The sequence below is a fragment of the Ammospiza nelsoni genome, chromosome 7, assembly GCF_027579445.1.
Source record: "Ammospiza nelsoni isolate bAmmNel1 chromosome 7, bAmmNel1.pri, whole genome shotgun sequence".
Lineage (NCBI taxonomy): Eukaryota > Metazoa > Chordata > Aves > Passeriformes > Passerellidae > Ammospiza > Ammospiza nelsoni.
This window is the reverse complement of record NC_080639.1, coordinates 15,619,365-15,646,018: the sequence shown is the minus strand read 5'-3', so window position 1 is coordinate 15,646,018 and position 26,654 is coordinate 15,619,365. Positions and strand designations below refer to the sequence as shown.

Here is a 26,654-nt window from a genome sequence, read left to right as displayed (position 1 = left end):
TTCTGCATTGAAATTAAGGCTCTGAGTGCAATATCCAAGGCATAAAATGGTTTTGAAGGACCAGATTCAGACCCATAAGATTTTGATGTTCCGGTACATCCTGAAGTGCAGCTCTATTGCAGCTGAAGTTTTCTAACATTCTAGCAAATGTTATCAGGGGCCTGTGAGACAAAGAACATACAAAAGTCATGTCTCTGCAGTTCTCCAGTGACATGGCCAGACCACAGATAAAGTCTGCAGTAGAGATTGAACGCATCAGTGGTGCATCAATCATGAGACCGTCCTTCCAGGTTGCTGCCATCACATATATTCAGCTTCCTAGGGCAGTATGTGCCTCTGACTGCTGAGGTGAGGAGTCTGTGGACCATCTTTTCCAGAATGTGTGCTCCTATTCCCTCTGCTGCAAAAGCAAAGGTCTAGCACAGAGAAGGAATAAAAGCCTGAGATGGAAGATGAAATCTGACAACTTACCCTGATGCAGAATGATGTACTTTAGGTACTCTGGCCTGGAAAATGTTGTTGTGCTCTGTTTGCATTTGTGCTTGTACCACAAATATAGCCCTGTAAGAGCTCAGCTGCACTGCTCTATTGGGGGTTGGTGTATAGTCCTGGTCATCTTGGGGAGCTTCAGAAAGACCTTAGCAAATTCATTGGAGAGTGGTTTAGTTGCTAAGTAGCTGCAGAAATAGATGTGTTTCTGTAACACTTGTTTTGAATTCCTGCAAATTGTGAATTGGCCAAATCTGGGTGGGTTTTTGTGCAGGTGTCTCAGGCAGTTTAACTACCCCTATTAAATTCATTGTGCAACAAACTCGAGCTTTCCAAAGAGAGATTTGCCAATACATTTTCACCTTAAAATCTATTTTTCTGTAGCTTTATTTTAAGAAATAGCTATGCACCTTTAGTGGAAACCTTACATTTCTAGGCAGGTGGAACTAGAGTGGCAGAATGGACATGGCAAAGCTGTAGTCAGTGCCTAATTTTAGCAAAGTTACAAAATTTTGAAAATATGTTGCTGGGAAATACTAGGCAATCTTGATGATAGCATTGTAAGCTCACATATAATGTCCCATGTATTTGTGGAAATCCTTCCATGGAAATAATGCAAAGAAACAACTTCTTGGAAGTAGTTGGGGGTTGGTTGGGGTTTCTAAATTTTTTTTTTTTGTCATTTTAAAGGTTATGATGGTTGTTCAAGGTAGCACAGGTTCCATTAGCTTGTTTTGGTATCAGTAGCACAAACTGCAGGGTAAAAGAGTCTAGCTAACCCCACTGCCCCAGTGCTTACCCACAGAAAAATAAAATAGACAAAAATGTGTGTTATGAAAATGAGTTCTCGTTTGTTCCTGTTCCCCAGTTACTACCAAGTCTGGTTCAAAACTGTGAAAAGTGTTTCTGGTGCCTTTCAAGATCACTGAAGTGGTAACAAGAAATCTCTGACTGTTTGGTGGTGATTCTGGCTGTTTTTACTTTTGTTTTTTATCCTGTAGCTAAAACTTTTGTTCACAGTTTAGCATATTTCCTATAGTGAAAGCTGTTTTGTGAACAAGCAATTATTTTTGGTTTAAATAAGGCAAGGAACTCCATGGCCCATGATTTAAGAGATTATAATTTCCTGGAAGAGATAAGTGGACTTTTTGGTAGCATTTTCTTACTCTTGTTACCTAACAAGAGTCACATACATGTTTTTAGGCAATGAATTTTCCGCAGAGCTTTGTCTTACACCAAAGATTCCCCTGGGGTACTGATTTTAGTATATAAAGTTGGCCCTGAGTGTCCAAAGGGAAGGCAATGGGCTTAACTTCTGGCTTTATTGTGGATACATTAGTATGGAATGTATTTTAAAATTTAATCGTTGCTTTGTGATGAGTGAGTTGTAATGACCAAAATACTTTCTTGATTTGTCTAAGTGAAAGTTTATTCTATCATAGGATTTACCAGTCCTAATTTAGCAAATTTTTGCAGTGCAACAAAACCTGCTCATGATTTGTTTTACAGGTCTTAAAATTAAGGTTTGGGAAGGCATCCTTACACGTCATCTAGTTGAAGCCTATGCCAAAGACAAGCTTAGAGAGCAGTTGTAAAATAAAAAAGAATAAATGAAGGAATCTTACAAAACAGTGTCAGTAAATTGATGCAAACCACTGAGAATGGAAAGGAGATCAATTTTTTGAAACTGAAAGAGCAAGGGTAACAGAAAACCCAAAGAACCCCCAGCTGTTAGCGTGGCTTTAGAGGTGGTAAATTCAGCAGTAAGGTGAGGAAAGATGTTGTAATCAAGTATATGTAGTGATATGTTTAGTACAGTATAGAGATTTTCAAAACATTAGAACTGATTGAATTTTTTTTGATACTGACTCTGTATTCCAATGCATACCACTGTTAGTAAATACACTGCGTCTTTTGTAGACGGTGGACATTCACAAAGAGAAAGTTGCTAGAAGAGAAATTGGTATCTTGACTACAAACAAAAACACCTCAAGAACTCACAAAATCATTGCACCAGCTAACTTGGAGCGACCAGTTCGCTACATCAGGAAACCTATTGATTATACAATTCTAGATGATATTGGACATGGAGTGAAGGTAGGTGATATTGTTAAAACAGCCAAACTGCAAATTCATTGTCTTTGTATATTTTCAAAATAACCTGATGCTTTTCATGGTGATACACCAGTTTCTCCTTGCCTGGACAATGTGTCTATAAGCATGAGAGGAGTCCTGTCCAATTTCCAGTTGTCCCTTCCCCTTCTCTTGTCCCACTGTTTCTAAATGTTGCAAACTCCCTGAATCTGATTTCTGATTGGGACTGTGAGTCTCACCCTCAGAAATGCTTCTGAATATCAACTTGTGTGATGCTGCTGTTATTGTTTGGGTCAGTTGCCAGGGATATACATGGGGACTGAAGGGCTATTGACCATCACTTTTCTGCTGAATTAGCACCACAGAGTGTGATCCAGCTGTAATTGCCACTGGTTTACTTTGACGCTCGCCTAAAGGAAGGGTTTGCATGAGAAATGTTATGGCCTCCCTTTTCTTCTTTCTGCCAGGGTCAGTTATACACAAACCCTCCGATGTGCTTTGTTAAAGGGAGTGCTCTACAACTTTTGTGCCATGTGGGGTTTTGAGATGGGAGTGTTACTGCCAAGTTTAAAGCCAGCTAGTTTTCCTTTTCAAGATAAGGAAAAAAGAAGGAATTTCAGGGCAGAGGTCAGACTGAGACACAACTTGTGGCTGTTAGATCAATGTACACAGCAGCAGTAATATCGTGTGTGAGGTTAGATATATGTTTTTAAAAGCACATCCTGAATATAAGCACAGTCTTAGCAAGTGTGAGCTCATTGTTAACTTTTGCTGCCAGGAAAACAAGTACGGAAATGACAACACTGACAGTATTAAAGTTCCAGAAAGTGAAAGGTAAATAGCACAAAATGACATCATTTTTACAAGGCAAACTAACAAATCTGTAAACTTGCTAAGTAGCAGTAAGGTAAGATGCTTCTTCCAGTCAAAGTACACCAGAATTTCTTTTGCTTGACTTGTAACTGAGTATCCCTGTTGTCCTGTTTTCTTTGTCTGCTTGAATGGCCATTTGAATAGCAATAGTTTGTTTAACCTAACTTTTAAAATTCAAATTTTGAGCTGTTTGATTTAAGTATCTTTCCCAAGCAATTTTACTTAAGATCTCTTGAACATCCTGTTTGTTAATTGGAAATTCTCCTTCCCTCATTTCTTACCCAAAGAATCAACCTCTGAATAGATTTTTAAAAAGACAAATAAAAAAACATACCTAACTTTAATAACTACAGGTTTGACCAAGAAATTATTACCAGTTGTGCGTTAAAATCTGCTACCAATTTTGAATTTATATCCTTGTGGATATAGATGGAGCATATTAACCTGTAGGATTACTGTTGCTAATATTTTAATCATCACTTTTTGTTTTGGGGAGATCATTTTAGAACTCATTAAAGAATAGTTTTTAATTGCTCTACAGCACAATCTTATTTAGCACTGGCTCTAAATCATTATAATTGGTATCCCACTTACCTCAATGTAGCAGTCATACTAAGATGCAGTGAATTATGTTCTTCTAAAAGAACATAGTTCATCAAATGGATGATGACTTGAATGTGTTTTACATCCATTTGCTATGCTTGTGATAGACTTAAATTTTATTTACCATGTACCATGTTGGTCTAGAAAATGAAGAAATATTGTGTACTTGTGAAACAATAATCAGAGAACTTGAAGTCATGCTATCCTTAAGATTGTAAATATGTTCCAATTAGGTTAATCCTGTGTTTAGGACAGAAGAAGGAACAGCTTTCTTGCTGAAGGGGGAAAAGGTGGCCAGTTGTGCTTATGAACCTCTTTTTGTTCTGCTTGAGTAACTCTAGTGTATTAGATCTCTGGGTTTAGAACAGAGACAAAAAAATTAAGTATGTAGAAGCTTTAAGTTTGTGTATATATAGCTCATTACTGTTTGAGCTGTGATGCTTTTCCCTTCAAGTGAATGTTCAGGAGTTGTTGCATAAACAGTGTTGAAGTTCCAGTTAGCATCAGGGTTCCTCAGTCTGCATTCTTTGTCCTTTTTCTGCTGAAGGGCTTCTGCTCCAGTACTTGGACCTGGAATTATGTATTTTCAGGCCAGGCAAAATGCTGATGCAGCAGACATTCATTGCAACCCCTGAGAAAGATGGCAAGCTGGACAGAATAATGCAGGCATGAAAAGGAGGATTCTTGGCTGAGAAATTCAGTATGCTGTGCAGAGAGAAGTGGTACAGGCCCTTAAGCATCTTTTTCCATTCAGAAATTTGAAGCATAGTGGAGACAATGTTCAGGAGGGGTTGCTCTATAGTATGCTTTCTAAATAGATGTGAGAGAAGTTAAGTGCCTCTCTTATCATCCCAGCAGTCCCTCCTCATCTTCCCTCCCTGAAGCTGCAATGCTGCAAAAATCTAAAGAATCTTGTGTGAAAGAGACTTGCTTACAATTTTTTCAAATGTTTCCCAAGTTACAAAGTCTTCCAACCTATTGTTCCCACCAAAGAGTTCTTTAGTCAAGAGAATGGAAAAAAAACAAATGCTCCCTTCAGAGAGGTGTGTATTTAGGCATTGCAGTTATCAGGCAGTGGTGCTGAGGTCTCTGCAGAGAGACCTTCCAGTGTGACTGACCTCTGTGCCAGAGCAGGGGACCTGGTTTTCCACTATAGCTGGACAAGGCAGAGACCATAGTGGTTAATTGATCCACAGAACTTTAAGACAGGAGATTTTTCTAGTAAATAAGATTACATTTCTTTTTAGTAGAGCAGAGTCTCTCCTAAACTGATGGAACAAATCAGTTACTCTGGATGCTCTACTATTTATCCAAATATTTAAATAATTATTTATTTGAATATTTGCTGTTCAATGCTGCAGAAAGTGTAACAAATTTAATGATACATTTAGATGAATTGAACTAAAACCAGATCATTCAAAGAGAAAGACAAATAATTTTAAAAGAAATTACTTTGGAGAAAGATGAATGATATTGTGCCAGTAAGATGCAGAACTTTGTGTCAAAAAGCTAGCACTTAGGCTTTAAAGTAAGATTTTAATCTGTTGATTAATGTCTTAATTTATACTTTGGGAAATATGGATATGTGATACAGTATCCATAAAAAGTGCTGTACTTCTTACAAGACTGAATGATTTGCTCTTGATCTTTGTTCAAGAGACATCTCATGGCATCAAGTTAACTAACAGCATTCTCTATAAAAGAGCATGCATTAGCTTAATATGTTAGAAGCTTCCATTTCAGCTACTTGTAAATGTGCTAATGCATGTAAACAATTTAAATGAGCTCAGACTCATTGATAAGGCTCAAATAAGGCTTTGACAGCTCAAATAAATTAACCTCTGAAGTTAATCCATCTAGATCTCATGATACGTTTTGAAAGAAGTTGCCTGTTTGTTAGCACTGTAAGAACTTGAGTAAACAGTGTACAAACATTTGAATGCTAATTTTAAAGTGGTCAATGTATATTAAAAGTTTCAGCTTGAAGATCTTTTTTTCATGACATTCTGCTTTAACCACTCTTTCTATGATCTACTGATACATTATTTTGTTAATGCTGAATGCTTAACTTTTTTCTTTCTTTTTCCTTTCTCTTCATATCCTGAAGTTCCAACTAACCTTTCAATGCTTTTTTTCCTTACCTCTTTTATTTGCTCCATTTATGCATTAAGTGGTTGCTTAGATTTAAGGTAAGAAACCCCAGGGCTGGATTTCCATTCCTCTTCTGAGATTATTACACACGGGGAGATGATTGACATCAATGCTACAGATTATTTAAAACAACACCCGCTCTGCCTTCTGTGTCACAGAACTTCTGTTGGGTAGCTCGTTGTGGATAAGCATTTTGTGCTATAAATTGCTGTGTATATGAATGGAAGTTAACACAGTTAATTTTAAAAGCTTTGTGGTAAAGTATTAGCTGCCCTCAGCATATCTAGCAGATCATTTATGAGGGAGGGATGTTGTGCTAGCCTTGAGTAGACAAAAATATACACAGACTAGATAGCAGCTGAATATGAGCCTCCCCCTGTGTAATATTCTTTTTATCCTATATACGGTGTAAGCTACAGTTTGATTGGGATTCATGTTTCAGTGTGAGATTGCTCAGATAATGGGCTCCAAAGGTGTGTAACAAATTCAAATCTGTATATTATTTTTTAAAGTTGCAGTATTCTTATTTTTTTTTCAGAAACTGATACTCAGAGGTACTCATCTATAGAAACTTCCAGAAATGTAATAATTTTGTAAAATATGTAATAACTGTTAAACAGCAAGATAAGTGATTTATTTAGTTGAATATTAAATGAATAGTGCATCAAAGAACTCAGGCTGAAGTATGTCAAAGTCTTTAAATGTTAGTAGTCTTAGTGGCTGCAGAAGCAGCAATAAAAAGCATCAAATCGATTAGACAAGCAGTTAAATCAGGTTACATGATATTATGGTGGAGTTCATAGTACATTAATTAGTAGATAGGTTATAGCCTTTATTGAATATGATGATATCCTCCTCCTCCTGAAATGCAGCTGGTTTGGGGGAAGAGGGACTGGAAGATTTTTAGTAGCAGGTGCCATCATTGTAATGAGGGAAGTGTATTTTAGAGCATAGAATGCCAATATGTAGAATGAGTATATTAATTAAAGGAAGTTCCAGGTTGATGTGAAATATTTTAAAGTATTTTCTATGCTTGGAAAAAGCTAAAAGAAAATCCTGCAAATTCCTGACATTGTCTATAAAACCAAGTATTTCTGTAGATATCTCCATGATGTCCCTGTGAAAGAGGGTACTTTTAGTCAGGTATTTAAGTATATGTAGCATCTCTAATAACAATGGAAAACTTGTAATTTATGAGAGAATTCCCACGTGTCATTTGAAATTTATTTTTACAAAGGTGTGTGAGATGTACTGTACTTAGTGTTTACATACTTTTAATTTGAGAATGGCAAAATATGTCTCCTCCCTATTTTTTTACTGCCTGTTTACATAACATGGGTACTTTTGATGCTGAATATGTCTTATTCTGGACACACTTAATATTGGATGATGGTTTTCTCAGTGTTCTTAAAAACCAATTTTCAAACTCAATTTTCTTTGTTGCTCTCTGCAGTTGCAGTTTATAACAAGTAATGATGATCCTAAGAAAAGTTTGAACATTGTGTAATTATAGATTGTACGTGAACTGACATATCTGTGCATTATCTGCAGTGGCAATAAGAGTTTTGTACAGCTTTTCAGAGTAAATATTTTTTTCTGTTTATAGGTTTGGAATGAAAACATTTTTTGTTACAACACCATTTCTTTATTTACTAAAGTGAACCCACTCAGAAATTTGATTTGAGGAATCAAACATGTCAGTCAGCTTCTCATTGGCAAAACATGAGAGTTTAAAAGAGAAAACAAAAAAAGGCAAAAAGCTGTGCATCATCTCTCAGGAGACCTGAATTATTCTTTGTCTCACTGTAGTCTCTGTGCATCAAGCTGAAAGAAGATTGAAAAGCAGTTAGTAACCCCAGTTCTGTGGGAATGGTTATTTTACTTCACTTAAAAGTGATTGGATATGAAATGTTTGGCCTGCATTTCTTTTTTGTGATTGCAAAAAACCCTTAGCCTTACCTAACACCTATAGTTTTAAACTGACTGACTGTAGCATTGGATTTGTGTCTGAGTAACTTAAGTTTTAAACAGATTTTGAAGAAAATTTCAGTTACAAGGCAGAGGAAAATCAGTTGAAAATGACATTGTTTAAGCCTTTTTGTATTCACCAGACTTGGTTCTTCAATTACTTTGCATGGGTGGATGTGGTAACAACAAGTAAGCTCACTTGCTCAAAGCTTCTACTTGTGGTCATTTGCCAAAACAGGGCTGAAATTTATACATTTCACTTCCCTATAAACTGGTTAATGAGCTGACAAGCAAATGGTTTGATTAGACATGCACAGTAAGTATTTGAGTGGCTGAGCACAGCCTGAAAATAAATTTACTTTGAGGTGGCAGATGATGGGCCAGAAATCTATTCATCATCTCTGCAGCGTTAACAAGATGAAGCAAGGCATGGAAGGGAGTTTTCATTCAGGCTTAGGGTATTTTTTCCCATAATTGGATACCAAATTGCTCAAGAAGGTTGAGGAAATTGCCTGAAGGTTCTGAGTATAGTCCGTGAAACATCACTGATGGGACACTTTTGCCTACTAGGTTTTGGTCAAAAAATTCTTCTTTTGACATCCTGAAAGTTCTAGAAAATACAGTTTGAATTTAAAGCACCACTTAAAAGTTTGTGACTTCGTCCAGCTTTAGAAGTAGCTCCTCCTGAGGTTTGATTGTGTTGAATAGCTGGTATTCAGGATTTTGGGGGGAAAAACAACCAACCAACCAAAAAGAAACCAACCCCCCAAAAAGCCCAGCTTGCTTGCTTCCTTGCAGGTAAGTGTCTCACATCTGTATAGATACAGGACATTAATGCAAATATTTTTGCAGTCTCTTGACCAGCTTCCATATCTCACCAGCTATAAATTTCTGTACTTCCGGTTTCATTTTTTGTTTTTTTTGCTTGTGAAAATATTCCCAAGAATTAAACTGAATGGACAGCATAATTTATCAGCTTTAGCTGATTTATTTATTTCAGAACAAATTCTTTATACAGTGGAGTGCTAAAGAAATTCAGTATGTTAAATGCTGATAAAAATGTAAGTATGAAGGAAACTCAGTCATATGTAGGACCATAAGATGGTGTTTTGATCATTGCAATCTATGAAGAACTAGATTGGCCAGAAATAGAAATTGGCCAATTAAGTCTTAATTATTTAAAAAATTAAACTTCAGAGGGTAGCTTTTCTGAGTGCTGTAGTCAGTGCCATATTGTGTCTTGAAGTCATCAGATGGTGCCCTTCTAAAACTGTAGCTCAGTAATAGAAAATACTGGATGAAGTACTATTGCACCCTTGTGAAACAGAATGGTCCATAGGGATCCATTTTTACAGTTCATTTTACAGCTGTTACTGTGGGGCTGGATCCCAGAGCATTTTCTAGGGTGTCTTACTCATCAAGGATCTGCTTTTTAGGTAGTTTGTGTAGTTTCTTTCTCAGCAAAACTTCCAATTCCAGCTCCAGTGCTGACAAAGTTACAGCTTTGGTAGAAGATATTTTTCTGTGGTGCATGTGCTTGTTAATTCAGCTATAAAAAGCTTCTGCAAGGTATCCAGTTTAAAAAAAAAAAACAATCAAGATATCTTGGTGTTCCACAACTTCTGTTGGTTATTTTGGTGGGGTTTTTTTTCAGTGAGAGAGGAAAAAGAATCATTTGAAAAATCCCTGCATGCATTTAGGCACTATTGTCTGTTTACAGGGTTGTCTTCCTGCTTTTACATCAGTCATCTATGGTTTTATCCTGAGCTTTGTGCCCAATTCATTACTGCCTCTCTTATTTTTTTTTTTCCTGTTCTAAACACAGTGATTGGCTGGTTAACTGTGCAGTTGTGAGCAAAGGCACAGACAGATACTCCTTTATCTTTCTGGTTGCAGGCTCTCTTTTGCTATGCATTTTCTTAAATTGATTTCCAAGACTTAAACTAGAAATCAGCCCCAGCCTGTGGGGCTGAAACAAACCACTATCAGACAGATGCATTCCTCTGCTTTCACCCTCTCATTAAATCAGCTGCATCTGGGTAGTTCCAGCTGTGCAGGACCAGGGGAAATGATATCTGAAACAGTGCAAGTTCTGTCAAGTACCAGCTTACTCCAGAAAAACAGTTTTTTAAACTTGACAGCAAATGCAAATATGACCTTGAGTTCTGGTTGTTGCTTCAGATTTTACATGTTTGTAAGAGGGATGTGTGTGGGTGAGAATTTGTGTATGGAAACTGTATTTACAACCATATGTGCAAAATAGAAAAGGCAATACAATAAAGTTTGGAAGAGAGGGGGCATTAATGGCCTTCCTTCCCCCCAGTAGAAATTATTATGGAAGGAGACAGCTGTATATATTGCAGTGCTTTAATCTCAGTTGCAGTTGGTGCAGTTTTAGATTTTTTTTAGCATCTTGCATGCTTTTATTTCCAAGTATCTGTCCATTTTGATCAGAAGTGTTGAAAAAACTGTATCTTTTTAATTTCTCTTCTGTGATTATTTGGCAGTAAGTCAAAGGGGAAGTTGCACAGGGTTGTTTAACTTAGAGTAGCTGATCTTAAAGTCACCAGTCCTGTCAGATTTGAAGACAACCTTGTAAATTCTAATTACTTGCTCTCTGAACAGTTCAATTTCAATGTTCAAAAGTAATTTCCAATACCCTTAAACTAAACCTACTGTCAGGAAATCTCCTTATCTTTTAGGTTGGGTTTTTTTAAGGATGGTTTCTTTTTACTAAGGCTAAAAACGGGTCATTTTTTGTTTGGCCACATTTTCTAAAGCTTTTGTCCCATCCTTTTCAAGGATGTGTATTTGCAGTGTTAATGGAAATATCAAGCACTGGAGCTCTGTGTGGCAAGGCGAGTGTTAGCTCCACTTCTGGCTGCACCCAGTGTGATGTTCCAGCATCCTCTGCCTCAGCCATCCTGTCTTTTCATGTAGCCATAGCCCTGGGATGCCTAGAAGTTCATTTTTGTTCTTGCAATCATTGTATATAAGCATTGTAAATAACAGTATTTGTATGAAATATATGTAATTTTATGTTAACTGTAAAGTGATAGCCAGTGGTTACATCAGCTCGTCAGAAACAATAGTGTAGCCAGTTAAATCCCCTAAATGGAGTATTCAGGGGCACACAGATTGGTCTGTCATCTAAAGACATCCAAAAGCAGAGGCTGAGTGGGCTCTTTGAAATACAGCAAGTGACAATTCAGTGAGCATTTAATTAAAGTGGATTTTGTTTGTTTGTGGGTTTGTTTTTTTTTTTTTGAAAACTCAAATAGGTAGGTGGGTGAAACAGGCATGTTTAATGAAAGAGGAAATACAGGGGGTGCTGCAACTTTAAAAAAAAATTCAGATTTTGCTATTTCTTAAATGTTCCGTGTATAGAATAAAATAAATTTCATTTTACACTTTCCCTTTTCCCTTTAAGTAGTTGTAGTTCAGTGCTTACCTCATCCCTCACTTGAATTAACTTTAGATTTCTTGTTGCTTAGAGTTGGCTTAAAGGACTTTATAATGCTGTGTAACATAATTTTGTCTTAAATTGACATTACAGAGTACTCTTGCACAACTAAATCCAAATATCTGTTTTTGAATCTGACAAAATACCTCTTCCAACACTTGGGTTTTCTTTTCCTCCCTGCAGATTGAAAATGTGGTAGCCCTGGGATTATTTAGAGACAGGGAATCAAGTTTCAGTGGATTAGAATACTGAACGTATTACTCTTTACTCTGTTGTCAATATTTATCAATTCACAAATCTAAACAGTGCCAAGTTTTTAAGTGAGTTGTTAGAGTCCAATTTTGAAGGAGTAATCTGCCTTCAATGATGTTTGCAAACACTCTTGAGTGCCTTGATCATGGTTTCATTTTTCTGTGGGAGATGGGGCAGTAGCCAGGACTCACATTTTAGAAAGAAGAAATGCTGTGAGATGGAGCATGACAGGAAGAGCAGAGAGAGGGATGTAAGCACACTTGTTTAGGTTTGCTGAGTATCTCTGTGCCTAAGCAATGGCTCAGGCAGTCATAAATCCGAGCTGTTTTGTAAGCAGACCATGTACTGATTCCTGTAAGGATGTGTGCATTGAGGGGATTTTGCTTGGCTGACAGAATACAGGGAAGCAAAATGCACATTGCTAACAATTGTTTACAGTTCCTAGATTAATCAATCAGTCAGGAATGCAAATGGGTTTTTGAAAGAAGTTAGAGTAAATTATTTAATGTAAAATTTACTTCATTAGTATTTTAACCTGACAGAGGGGAAGTGGACAACCGCAGTTATATCACATCACTGCTAAATATTTTTCTCCCTTATGCATTTATTTATAAACTCTGAGATTAAATTGCTACAGATTTAATGGGGGGAAAAATACACCTTTGTATTTTTCTCAAAATAGCTTTCTCTGTATGTTTATATGTATGTAACTAATATTTAAAGTAAATATCTTTAAAAGTTCTTATAATCTGTGAAAACATTAAAACATTAATGGATGATATTTATAGATTACTTTGACTTCTCCATATCTGTATAAATCACATGAGATTGTGGCCTATTAGATAAGCCTTAGTATTTTTAAACAGTATTCAAAAATATTTGTGCAAATTTACTATTCAGTAGTGCCATGTGAAATAACTGCCTTTTTCTCAAAAGATGACTGGGAGGTTCAGCCAAGTTCAGGTGCAGTGTCTGTATTCTCAGAGAGTTAACCTTTATGTGATAGCCTGAAGGCAAATTCACTTTTTTGTACAATTTCTAAAAACTATGTAATAAAGAGTCCTTTGAGCACAACTCTTGACTTCTAGCAGAGTGGAAATTGCATATAAAACGCATGGCCTCTCAAGTTTTTTTGTTTGTTGAAACCTTCCCTTCCTTAGAGTTAATTGCTAAAGGCATCTCCGTGTCTCTCCCCTCGACCCTGAGCTCAGTGAAGGCCGTTTTTGTCCCCGTTCTTTCATGCAGGTCAGCACCCAGAACATGAAGATGGGTGGGCTGCCTCGCACAACACCACCCACCCAGAAGCCACCAAGTCCACCCATGTCAGGAAAAGGAACTATTGGGTAAGTGCAGTTACTGAGGGGGTGAACAGAAGGGAAAAGAGGGAAGATTCTTTCTTTTTCTGTAGTGGGAGAGATTTCATGGTTTTATTTTAAGCGGTCACAAAGGTCAAGAGGTGTTATATCCGCATCCTCTCTTACTGCTCATGTCTTTGTATGTTAGTGTGCTGCTGCCAGAAGATAGTGGGCATCATCAGCCTTTCCCAACAGGAGCCTTCTTCTCAGTGCAGAACACTTAAAATTACATACTGTAGAGTAAAATGTCCTTAGCTGTGGTTTTCACAGGTGGTGCTAAACAACTGAAAATGAGTGCATCGCACTGCTCGTTATTTGTGTTGTGCTTGATGAAAGTAATTTCGTGCGAAGTTTATGAACCTGATTTTATAAACCTGAAGTTTATAACCTGATGTGTTATAATGAATATATAATATATAATGAATGCTGTTTGCTGGTGTGTTTTAATGTATATACATACAGAACATGCTGCTTTATTTTAATGCAAGAAAATGGCTTACCTTCAAAACAAGAATGGGATGTGGAACACAGAGTTTACCGATAGGAAGACTGAAGTACCCGAAGAACATCCTTAATTGCAAAATAAGTACTGCAAAGTTATAGATGAGGCCCATTTTTAGGCTCACGTTCCCGATCAGTGTGTAGCTGTGTTTCAGAGTGAGAAGTGTGTGTCGTGTGTGTTCCCCTAACGGGCTTGTGGCTGTGCTTGTGCCGTGCAGGCGGCACTCCCCGTACCGCACGCTGGAGCCGGTGCGGCCCCCGGTGGTGCCCAACGATTACGTGCCGAGCCCGACGCGCACCATGGCCCCGGCCCAGCAGAGCCCCGTCAGAACGGCCTCGGTCAACCAGCGCAACCGCACCTACAGGTACCGGCCCGGCCTCCTCCTGCTCGGGGGCACAGCTGCTGTGCCCAGCCGCGAACCCACGTGCGCCTCCCTCGTTCACCCTGTGCACCGGCAGCCTCCGTGGCGTGATGAGAATGAGCGCTAATCAAACTGGAACAGAGAATCGTGTTACGATTATTCACTTAATCCCCTGTTCACCTCCGTTTTAGTACTTAATGAATCGCTAAGATTGTGAAGTCCTTCAAGGAGGTAGATCATGACGCTACTTTACCAAATGATTACTAAACAGGCGGAAGACTTTGTACACAGCTTGCCCTCTACATGTTGAAGGGCTGCTTAGATGCTTATACTTGACATTTGGGAACAGTCTTCGATGTTTATAGATTGAATAGCTGAAATAGTGTTTTGGGGATATTGGCATAGTGTTTTGGGGATATTGATGACTTCAAACATAGAATAAAGCTAAACTGCATTACCAGGGGCTCTGCAGAAGACTAGGTTTTTTCTAGGATAATTAGTTTCATGATGTGATTAGAGCTAAATACTTTCCTTGAAATATTTACTTTTTAAACATTATAAGTTCTTGAGGATGGTTAAACAAGTCGACTTAAAAAGATAACAAATCTGAATTTTACTATCTTACAACCTTTAGGCTTTAGTAGTCTCATATGAAAGCATACGAATCACAGTCTAAGCACTCATAAGTGTTAAAGTTATAGGAAAAAGGTCTTTAATTCCTCTGTAGGGGCTTAACAATCCTGGCATGATGTGCTTTGAACAAGTTTCTGGAAGTGTTTCATTTTTGGCCAAGTTCACTAAGGCTAACTTACTGAAAAAAATCCCTCTTGTGCTGTAGTCAAAGTGGAGAGTTACAGGAATGCCCAGCTTTGTAGAGATTTATATCATCCTTGTTGCTTTTCTCTTGTTCCCTGTTCCCTGATTTGGTAAGATACTCTGTGAGGGATCTTATGTTTCAGCAAGAGCAGCACCATATTCATTCCCTGGTTCCTTTGGCTTCTTACAGCAGCAGTGGCAGTAGTGGGGGAAGCCACCCAAGCAGTCGGAGCAGCAGTCGAGAGAACAGTGGGAGTGGAAGTGTAGGTGTTCCCATTGCTGTTCCCACACCATCTCCTCCTAGTGTCTATCCAGGTAAATGGGAACTTCTTGTTCCTCTTTCTGCCTCATTGTTTACCTTGAGTATTTGCAGTTTCCTAAACTTGAAGGGAAGCCCAGAGTTCATTGCTATTGATAATATGAGTTTGAATCAAGTAGTGTCTTCTCTGAGAGTGTCTGATGTGCTGTAATGTTCCTTTTATGTATTAATTTGTTTATCAGAATTTTTTGCCTGGCTGCCTGCATGTGACAAGGTAGGACACAGCACCTTTTTTAGTGGGCTGAGGGACACTTCTCCCTTGTCCTTTTAAGCAAATAAATGTCTTTTCATTGGCTGTTTATGCAGACACATAGAAGCATGTTTTTAGAAAATTAGATTGAATGAGAGGCAGGCACAGAGTAAATATTGAGTACATCAATGCAAGCCTGAATTGTCACAAAGAGATACTTGCTCAATGTAATGGCCCCAGACTTTCCAGAAGCAGGAGGTGTTATTAGTACTTCTTTTTCCTTTGCTCAGCCTTTTCAGTGAAGAGGAGCCTGTAGTTGTCTTGCAGAGAAGTACATGATGCTTCTGAAACAAAGAGCTGGAAATTTTTTTGGTTTCTCTTTATATTCTGATTTATGGCTAAAGACAGCCATGCTAGAGATTGGAGCATAAATAACAAAATGCAAAGACATCTTTCAAAAGTAATACTTTTCACTGAAAAGTTTTGGGTTGTGTTCCCTTCAGACCTGGAAAGAAGTCTTTTTGCTTGACCCTCATTTACCATCTACACAGGAATGAGCCTTTCTTTAACAGCTCCATTGTTTTCTCATCTGCTGCATTCTGAAATACTGTGCAGCTAATAAATAGCTAACAATGAATAGTCAGAGGCTTTCTCTAATCCTTGCTAACATACCTCCTTATTAACTCCACCTCTTCCTCCTCTCTTCACTCAGCCCCTGCTGGCTCAGCTGGCACTTCTCCCCTTCCTGCTACCTCTGCTCCTGCCCCCACTGCTCCTGCTCCTCCTGCCCCTTCCTCCGCTGCCCCAGATGCTGCTGCTGCTGCTGCAGGAGCTCAGCCCCTTGCTGATGGCTTCACCTCTCCAACTCCCCCTGCTGTTTCTTCCACACCCTCTGCAGGTGAGTGTCTGCTCCAGCTGCTGGGCAGATGAACCCAGATGTGATCGTGATCCAAGGCTTTGCAAAGTTACTTCAGCAGCAGTGATTCATAATTTTAAAAAAGTTCAATTATAACTAGAAAATATCTGCTAATACCCAGCTATAAGGTCATGGTTACAGTGGACAGTTCAAGGTGTTCTGATTTTTTTAACAGCAATAATTTTATAATTTTATTATTTTTACATTTATGTAATTCACTAAATCATAATTTTATTTCTGTTTGGATTCTGAGAACCTCATAGAATAATTATGTTTCGCAGGAACCAGTACTGATAGTTCTGGGTCTTATTATTCTCTTTCATAAATGCAATTTTTAAAAAGTGCATCTAGCAAAGTGTAATTTATGTAACTGGTTTCTTCAATGTTGTCAAATGACAAGTCTCCCTTTAATGAACTGATGAAAAGGGCAGGGTTTCTGTGTCCAGTATTAGTAAAATACAATTTTTTATTATACAGACTACTACTAAAGCATTTTGTTTTCATATGTGGTACTTAGGGTGTATGTTGCAACTTCCTTTTTTAGTGCTACACTTTTCATTTTCTCATGTGCTGAAGTTGCAGAGTGTAGCACTTACCAACCATAATACTGTCTTGTATCACCTTTTGATGAGGAGATTGCAGTGTGAAGATCTCCTTCAGACAGCCAAATTCATGTGTAGCTACCTGCATGCTTTGCTGCTTTACATTATGGTGGAGGCTGCTTACAGGGGAGGGAGTTGGTATGTGGGTTTATTAGTGGTCATCTCTTGGTAAAAATTGTACCAGCTTCCAGAAGCACTCCTGAAATTGCATGTAGTTTAAAGGGCTGGTGCTCATATAAAGTTAGAAGATATTTCCACTAGAATCCTTAACTGTGACCAGAAGTTTCTAAAGGGTGATGAATTTTGATCTGAGATGATCATGATGTCTAAACTACTTTCATGAAGATGAGCTGTGACATATGGAGCCCAAATCAATTTTCCATTTTGATGCACTCTTAGTATCCCAGTTCTTAAGCCATGTTGCTCCTATATTTTTAACAAGTCAAAATCAAGCAAAGATTAATATTTTAATGACTGTAAATTCAGAATTTAATAAGAGAAATTTCACCTTAGTTACTATTTCTAAGATCTTTTGTTTCCCTGTTTTATTAGTGAGGTTTGTCTGAAATAAAGCATTTTAAGAGTGATAGGTCACCACTTATGAAGTCATAGCTTTTGGTCCTTAAAAACCTCTTAGCCCTCTCCCTCTCTTCTCTCCAATCACCACCAATTTCTGCAAGTACATTAAGTAACAGAGAGAGAGAGAGACACACACAGTGAAAAGACACATCAGGAAAAATGAGAAAAAGCCTTTATAGAATAGATTCTTTCTTAGCTGTAAAAAGGGCATTTTTTAATATGGTACACCACATTATTGGTACAAAGCAGAGGGAGTGTGACACTGTAGTTCATGCATTTGCTCTTACAAGCAAGTAACAGAGCAAGCAACTTGTATATTTATTTACTGACTTAGTAAGAAGTTGTGTAAAGCAAGCAAAATATAATGAAGAACAGCACAAGTGTTTAAAAATTGTACCTTCTTTTGTTCTGTTTCGCTGTTTACTTCTCAACCACAGTGACCATCCCTTCTTCCCTTGTTTTCTTGCAAACTCTCAAATTTGCTTCTAGGACAAATGGTAGAGGCAGAATAGTTTGTGGGGTGTAATACTGCATATAGGAATAACAAATCCAGCTCACTGTTGTATGCAGTATAAAATCCAGAGAATTTTATGTGAGCACAGAAGATACTTTGCTTCATTTATTGCTTGCTGGGAGTATGATCAGTGTCTTGAATACAGAAAGTAAAGAAAATGCAGAGTAAGTTTCTGAGGAGTTGTTTTAATTGACAGCTCCCTTGAAGAGGGTCTTCTAGTTTGACTTCATTTATTCCATCCTTCAAGCAGTTTCTAACATTCTCATCTCCCCAGATGTTTCTCTGAATATCTTCTAAGTGGCACTAAGATAGGTAGTACTGTGTTTTTCAGTTGCAGAGGGTTAAGAGCTTTGGATCCTGGAAATGGCCTGCAGTTATTATTTACACGTATGTTCCTTAATTGTGGAACTGCAGCATTTTGTGGAGTTTTTTGCAGGTTCAGAAATAACTAAATTCACAAGAAGTTATTGTAATATATTATTTAACATAAATAACCAGATATTATTTTCTTTCCTTTTGAGGATTCATAGCTTAAACACCTTTGTATTTTCCCACTGGCTTTTGTAGGCAGTGCTGAGTGCAGGCAGTTGGGAGAGTTATGTTTTGCATTGCTCTTGAGACATTTGGTGTCCTGCCAGTCTGACAGCTGAAGTGGCTGACTGCCTTAGAATAAAGCAGCAGAAACCTTTTCAAACCTTTGAGATGGACTGCAGGTGGAGAGAAGGCAGGCAGGCACGGTTCTCCTCTTTGCTAACGCAGGTCTGTGTGCCGCAGGTCACCCGGTTCAGTTCTACAGCATGAACAGGCCTGCGGCCCGGCACACGCCCCCCACCATCGGGGGCTCTCTGCCCTACCGGCGCCCGCCTTCCATCACATCACAGAGCAGCCTTCAGAGCCAGATCAACGGGGGCCCCTTCTACAGCCAGAACCCAGGTAAGGACCTTGGGCTGCTCCACTCAACTCTGCCGTCCTGAACACCGTGACCTGCAGCTCCCTGGAGTTTTATGTTCTGTCTCCATTGCAGATCTTGCACTTTCAGTTGCTGGTAGTTGTGCCCAAGCAGCAGTGCAAGTGCACAGTGTTCAGCTTTTATTATGGCAAGCATCTTAAAAAATGCTGGCTTTGTTGCCAAATAATTTACCTTTGATGTCACAGTCCCTATCAGACAAGCTTTAGTCCTTGACTACACCATGTGCCATGGACCTGCTTTGGTGTGGGATGGGTGTTTGATTTTGCACCAGAATGCTGATTCTTCATTAATCAGTCTTTATCTTGTGTGCCTTTTCCTTCTGGGTAATGTACAGTTCAAGCAAGCAGTTGTACTTGTTACACCGGGGTAGGCATTAGATACCGTGGAGACACCAGTGTGTTTGGGTGCTGTGTCATCTGCTGAGCCTACAGGTGATATTATTTTATGGGTGATCTGCCCTACAAAGCAAGGGGAGACCTTACCAGGGAGTGAGTGTCCTGTGTGTCAGCACAGCACAGTAGCCTTTTACCTAAGGAGTCCTTCTTCCTGTGCTTCTGATGGGACCAGGAGGGTTTTATACCAGATCAGGGGACAGTTTCTCTTTTGACAAAGCTACAGAAAGATGCAGGAGACACACTGAAGGTTTCTTGTCAGGAAATGCCCTATTACTAGCAAAACTGAATGTTGACTTGAAAGTACCACAGTATGTTGGTGTTTTGTGGTGGTGGAATTTGAAGGGAGTGTGTGTTGCTTGGTTGGTTGCTTTTGGTTTTTTGGGGGTTTTTTCTTTCATTTTTGTGGGGGTTTTTTGTTTTGTGTTTTGGTTTGGTTTTTGTTTTGGTTGGTTGGTTGGTTTTTGGTTAGTTTGGTTGTTTTTTTTAAATTGAGCATTGAACTTGGAATTAGGTCAAATGCTGCAATCTGCATTTAAGGGGTTTGATCAGGTTTGGCTGTTAGTGTTTGTGAGCTACCCTGCAGGGTGAGCTGAGCTTGAGATGCAAATGAATGGTCCTGCTGGGCACAGGGAAGTGGAGGAAGTTATGAGGCTAAATTGTAGCCCAGTTGCCTGAAATAGGTCATATTTTCTAAGCACATTATGTGCACATTGAAGGCTGAAGGGGGGAATAGACAAGAGAGAAAGAAAGGGTAATAGCAACAAAAAAAACCTTTCAGGATTACAATGAAGCAATTTTTGCAATAAAGACGATTTTCAGTATATCCAGAGAGTTTTTGACGACTGCTGTGCATTTTTTGCTTTAGCAAAAGGATAATTCTCTGCAAGTTGCCATTACATTGTTAATAGGTAATCGTAGAAGATGCCAAATAGACTTAAAATAAATTGCATAACCACAGTTGTCTCTGTATCCAGAAAGAAGGTAATGATTATGGTGATTAGTAATTTGAAATGCAAATCACAAACAAAACACAATATAAATAAGCAGTTGTAGTAGGAGACTTTTTTTTTAATATACCAGCAGAATACAGAATTTATTGGCTTTGCAGTTACACTAAACCAAGGTTTTATTGGAGTTCACCTTGAAAGGAGAGGATGCTCAAGCATGCATAATTGATGAGCCCTAAGAACAGAGGCACTGTTGTGTCTGGAAGGAGCAAGTTCAGTAGTGACAGGACAGAGGCCACAATTTTTTCTCAGCATTCCTGAAGAGAAGTGGAAAACAAGAGGGGAAAGAAAGACCTTACAAGAGGCAGAGGAGGGTGCCAGCTATGGCTTTTTTGTTGTTTGTAGGCTGTTTGGCAATAACCCAGTACTGTTATTTCCATTGCCATTTTTTAAAATGGTGGCCTAGTCATGTTTGTTTATTCACTTGACAGGAGCATGAAAGGTACTTGCATTGCCCTGTTAAAAGCTATTTCACGATAATAAAATTTTTCTGCTTTGTGATGAGACCTTTTTAGCAACTGAAAAGAAAATATTAAGAAATGCAGACTGGGGATGATCTCAGCATATGTCTGTCCCAAAGTCACTCTTGCCAGCCAAGCCACTGAACAAGTGCTTTAACATTTCAATTTGGATATCATTATCTAAGCACTATGGAGCTCAGCACAGGCTAAAAACCAGGTGGGACAATCTGGGCAGGTATTGAGATGGTGGTTGCACCCCACCCCATCTGTACAGCTGAGTTCTGACCAGTCTGAAGCAGCCTAGTGGAAGGTGCTCTTGAGCATTTCTCAATTAATTTACAGCAACTGTGTATTAAATCTATTAGTGGTCAGTATGGAAGGAAGATGGGAAAGAACATTTAAGATTATGTTTATACAGCAGAGGTAAAGGTCTTCTGATGCATTTAATTAACAAAAAAAAAAGTAATAAAATACTTATTGTATTGCCTCTTAGAGGTCAGAACTAGAGTCATTATATAGCATGTAGAGACAATATTATGATAGCCCCTGCACAGTGCAAGGACTGAAGCACAAATGGAGGGGTTAAGATACTCAGGGAACGATGTCAGCTAGTGTTAGCAGCACCATTGGGATTAAACTACACAACCCAAACTGAACCTGGGAATTTTTTTGGATTTGCTTGGCATGCTTGTCTAGAGTGATTTATTTTTCTCCATGGAAAGCCTTGTTACTTCTTTCAAAGAAATATATATAGCTCATGAACAAAGTACACTGAAGAGACCAAGGAAACTGGAGCTACTCTCCTATGATAGCTATGGATTGTATGAATCCATATGATGTTGAATGGAGGAATCATTTTGAAATGAAACACTTTTCTACTGTATATAATTGAAAAAGGATGCTGAATTGATGAATATTACTGCTTTTCAGTAGGACTTTAAATTTGAGTTCCCTTTTTCTGCTTTGAAAAAGTGCAAGACCAAATCTTTTCACAGCAATCATGGTTACACTTGAAGGAATAAATACTCTGAGATAACATCATTTGAGTCAAAGAAACTGTAATCAGAAATACATTTCTGTTTTTTCTCAAGAGATATCAGTTAAATGGTGAGATAATGGAACTTACTTTATATGGAAGTACTTTTGCAACAAAAAGGATGGCTGCTGTTAGTCTTTTCATTCATGCTGTGTGGTTCTGAAAGAAATGTGAATGTGAGTGATAGAAGAAATTTAAAGCACTTAAGATGTTACTGGAATGAGCAAACAGAAGAAATTTTGAGGCACAAGTTGTTAATGCTGGAGAACTCTTTTCTCTTGCTATGATTATGTGAATTAATTCTGAAAAATGCTACATCATGCCCTATCAGTTTTCTTACTACCTCTGGAATTAGCCTGAAATTTCTTTTGTTCTGTCTGGTAGCTAAATAAATGGTACTGGTACATGAGGTATAGACTTCTGTTCCCCTTAATCCCTTTGGACATGATTAAATGTTTTTTGTATGCCACGTACTAACAAGAAATGTATTATTTGTGCTTCTCCTAAGGTGTGCTGTCTGAAAAATCGTCTTGCAACTTGCCTAAAGAATTGTGCTGCATTATTCAAAGTGATACTAAAGTCTCGTAAAACTAGTTAGCTGATGTTTTAACTAGGTAACTGAAACTAGCATTCCAGGCTTCAACCACAGTTCAGCATTACAGCATTTGCAACTGGCTGAAAGCATCTTCTTTAACTGGGAATTCACATATATTGTACAAAGCAGCTCTTATTGCACAAAGAGAGCCCTTCTGGTACCAGTGAAAGGGCTGTTCAGAGTTCAGTGCAGAGAAGTCAGGTGGGGAGGAAATCAGGCAGCACATCTGGAATAGGCTCTGTGGTTTGGCAGCAGCACAGTGTGCTCTGTTCTGTCAATAAGATCAGAAGTGTTGCATCTTTCAGATGTGCACAGTTCTCAAAAGGCATCTTTTTCTGTTTTGTCTGAAATAGCTGCCTCATTCAATAGGGCTTTTGGCCTACATCTTGGAAAAAAAAGAGGTATATCCATTTTTATTACTAGGGATTCATGGATGCCGTTAGTCACCTCTATAAATATCCATTAGATTTGAGGAGGATTATAGGCAGAGAGTCCTCTTGATACATTTTTTAGGTCTGCCCATAAAGTGCTATATTCTGTAGTAAGAAACTTCATCTTAAGGGAATCTCATAGTCAAATCAGAAAAATGCTTCAGCATGGATTGTTAATGTTATGAAAAAGAGCTGGATTGGAAATTTTAAAAATAGAGAAATATTTTTGAAGAAAGGATTAGGAATATGCTTAAACCACCTGAACCATTTTTCTTTAAATGTCAGTCTTTTTAACTCAGCTTCTTAGTAGCCTCCTGCCCTGTCTGAGTGGTGGTGATGTCTACTTTCCTGTTTGCTGCTTTGTTGTGTTTCTAACTGGATGCCTCTCTCTTTTTAATTTCTGTGGCAGCATCCCTTGCTCCTCCTCCCCCCTCCATCCTACAGGTAACTCCACAGTTACCTCTAATGGGATTTGTGGCCAGAGTTCAAGAAAACAGTAAGTTTGCTGCTTCCTTGTGCAATGTTTTATTACTGGATGTGGCTTTTGGATTGAGTTGATGAAAGATTTATCTGTATATAGCCAGAATTCTGCATTCTCTATTGCCTCTGCAAGTTTGTCTAAAATTGTAAAGGGTGGGAAAAAGAAATAATCTTATTGGAGGTACCTGGCCATTCCTTCTCTGAATTTTCCTGTCTCTAGTGTATCTTCACAAGTTACAATTGTTGGTCCCCCTTCCATTAATTGGGCTAGAGGGTATTACTTGAAGCAGCTGCCATGGCTGTAGAGACATTTTCATGTTTGTGCTGTTCTTTCTGCTCAGTTTCAGATACTCCTCCCCCGCCACCGCCTGTGGACGAGGCAGTGTTTGATGAGTCTCCACCTCCACCCCCACCTCCCGAGGATTATGAGGAGGAGGAAGCAGCTGTGGTGGAGTACAGCGATCCCTATGCTGAGGAGGACCCTCCCTGGGCACCCAGGACATACTTAGAAAAGGGTAGGTTTGGAGCTGGAAGAGACAGTAGGGTTGTATTTGTAACAACTTTTTGTGTGTGTTCCTGCCCTCCTGCTTTTGCACATGGAGTCTGCCCACACTCCTTCATGCCAGACTTTGGTATTGACAGCATTTTAGTCAATAGCAAAAGCGAAAGAAGAGGCCCTGATGTGTGTTTATAGTGTCTCTCATAGTAATGCAAGGTGGAGTGTGCACATGCCTTGAGAAACACCTTTCTATTTGAGGAAATAATGATGTTTGAATGATAGTTCTGTTCTGCTTTCCCGTGGGAGCTTGGGAACTTAAAATGGTTTATGTAGGGGCATATAGATATGTATCTGTTCCATCTCACATGGGATAGCAAAACTGTAAATGAGAGTCTTTAAAGATAAGCTGGACTAAATTGGCTTTTAGTCAAAAAATGTTTCCTGTGGAGAACAAAAGTATAAGAAGCCAAACATTGTCTCTATTGATGTAGAGACACGTGCAAAAACATAATTTTGGTCTGTATTTTTAAAACTAGATGACCAAAACATCGAAAAGGTTGGTGTGTTTTTAGAAGCACTTTTAAAAGTAGTAGAAAATACAATTGCTTTCAGCGTATGAAGAACTATTAAATAGTATTTTTAGGATACCAGATATTGACATAGATGTGGATTCTGTTGTAGTTACATGAATGTCTCTACTTAGCCCATGTCTTGAGATTTGACTGCTTTGCTGGAATTGGGAGAGAAGTGCTTGGCTGTGAGTTTTTTCTAGCAAGCTTTGAAGCTTTAAAATTAATGAGAAACCTTATACTAAAAGAGGACTTTAATACTCAAAAAAATTGTATACTTATACTGCTGGGAATTAAAATGCTTTATTCAGCAAAATAATTTATCCTGTGGCAACTCCTTAAGTTCCTATAAATAGTATTCTGCTGCACATGATTCAAAGTGGACAAAATAGATGAAAGTGTAGCTCTTCCAACACATTTACCCCCAGTAAGTAGAATTCCCAATTCTTAGGATTTGTACTTTTACTTTTGATATGACCATTCTCCTATTTAGGTTCATAAGAGAGCACTTTTACAGGGTTAGGGTAGATGACCTTTGCAACAGAAGCTGGGACACCAAAGAGGTGTCAAATACACCAAAGAGAGTTGCTGTATACTGGAATGGGATTCAATATGACCCCATTCTGTAGAGGGTCAAGCACTGTGGGAGGTTTAACATTTAACCTTTAACATGAAGAGCTGAGGATGGAGCCTGCAGCTGAGCATGGAAGTGAGTAGCAGATGCATTTGGAACAGATGGAGAAATTGTTCAGTAGGCTGTAGTTCCTGGGGATGCTGAACTTGAGAACACTGCCACGTGACTGTAATAGCAACAGCCAACCTGCAGTGTCCATTGAGCTCCATGTCTGGATCTGTGGCAGGAAAAAATAAGAAAATGATCTGGCTCTGCAAATCAGATGAATGGAAATGGGTATCCAGAAGGAAAAATTGCACTTTCACCACTTAGAGAAAGTGTGTGTTCACAGATTCCAGTTGGATAATCAGCCTAGCCTACATTTGTGGTCAGTTGGATGTAACAGAGTTCAGCCAAACTCTGTGATTGTTGAAGAACCAAAGATCACTCATTGGAAGAATATCAACCTAAATGAGTAATTCTGTTTTTTATGACTGCATTGAAACACATTCAGACAGAAACTAAAAGAAGCCCTGGCTTAGGCTGACAGGGCAGGATGCCACCTCCTGAGTCACTGTTGCTGCTTCCTGTCTCATCTGGAGCCTTTCTTGCAATGCTGGCCTGGCCTCCTCATAACTCAGGGCATGTGACAAGCTCACAGCTTGAACTGATGGGACTACAGACTGAGGAATTAAACAGCCTTTTAGAGAGAGGACTGTTGCCAGTACACAAATAACATACTGGAGGAAGCAGTGGTGATGTAAAAGCAAAACCAGGCTTCAGGTAAATTTTATGAGGCTTAACAAGAAGCAAGTTTTCTTCACAAATTTAAGGAAGAGTTTCCTTCTTGAGATTATGAAATATTGAATCAGTATTTCATATTGAATCAAATATTGAATCAGTATTTCAATTCAGTATCCAAAGGAACTAGAGTACACTCAAAAGTTAGAAAGAAAGGAATTGGAAGTTACCATGGTCCTTGAATTATAATGATGATTATTATTGTCAAGAGAATGAAGAAAAATAGCACAGTGACTCGAGGAAGAAATTTCAAAACCCTTAGGAATTTTGAAGGACTTAAATTGAATGGATCAGATGTTCATACACTTGTTTTTCAAGCCAAAATCATACTTGTTTCTCCATTGGTGTTTTGTTTGCTTAAAATGATATGTCTAAAACTGCACAGAATAAGTTATTTAACAACTGCTGGCACAATAGTAGAGCTAACAATATGTGTTTTCAAAGTATGCTCTAGTCACAGGATAAAAAAAATTCTTCGCATACTCTGATTTTCCACAGGGATTGATCTGTCTATTTTATAATCTCTTCTGGATCCAGGTTTCCCTAGTGTTGGTTTGTGTTGATTCCTTTGCTCCCTCAAAAAGGAAATGACCTCTTTTCTTTTGGAAAGAATGATGAGTTTAGTAGGACTCTTGGACAGTGGTTTTATGAACACATGCTGTTAATTTTTAATCCTTGCTTTAGTTTAGAGTATCTTTCCACCTATCCCCAGCACAATATTTTAGGATCCCTATCCAACATACTTTTTTT

General features: G+C 38.5%; 1 protein-coding gene across 16 annotated transcripts in view; it reads left to right on the top strand.

Annotated features, from left to right (window-relative positions):
• ABI2 (abl interactor 2) overlaps nt 1-26,654 on the top strand; it is a 65,076-nt gene that overhangs the window by 31,511 nt on the left and 6,911 nt on the right. Inside the window, exons 3-11 of one of the 16 annotated variants that reach the window (XM_059476381.1) lie at nt 2,410-2,586; nt 6,231-6,248; nt 13,139-13,236; nt 13,968-14,114; nt 15,121-15,242; nt 16,149-16,334; nt 18,822-18,980; nt 23,352-23,438; nt 23,764-23,937. In XM_059476381.1, coding sequence (XP_059332364.1) covers nt 2,410-2,586; nt 6,231-6,248; nt 13,139-13,236; nt 13,968-14,114; nt 15,121-15,242; nt 16,149-16,334; nt 18,822-18,980; nt 23,352-23,438; nt 23,764-23,937 — 1,168 coding nt within the window. Of the gene's footprint in view, nt 1-2,409; nt 2,587-6,230; nt 6,249-13,138; nt 13,237-13,967; nt 14,115-15,117; nt 15,243-16,148; nt 16,335-18,821; nt 18,981-23,351; nt 23,439-23,763; nt 23,938-26,654 lie in introns of all 16 variants that reach the window. The other 15 variants (XM_059476380.1, XM_059476382.1, XM_059476384.1 and 12 more) reach the window with 15 other exon arrangements.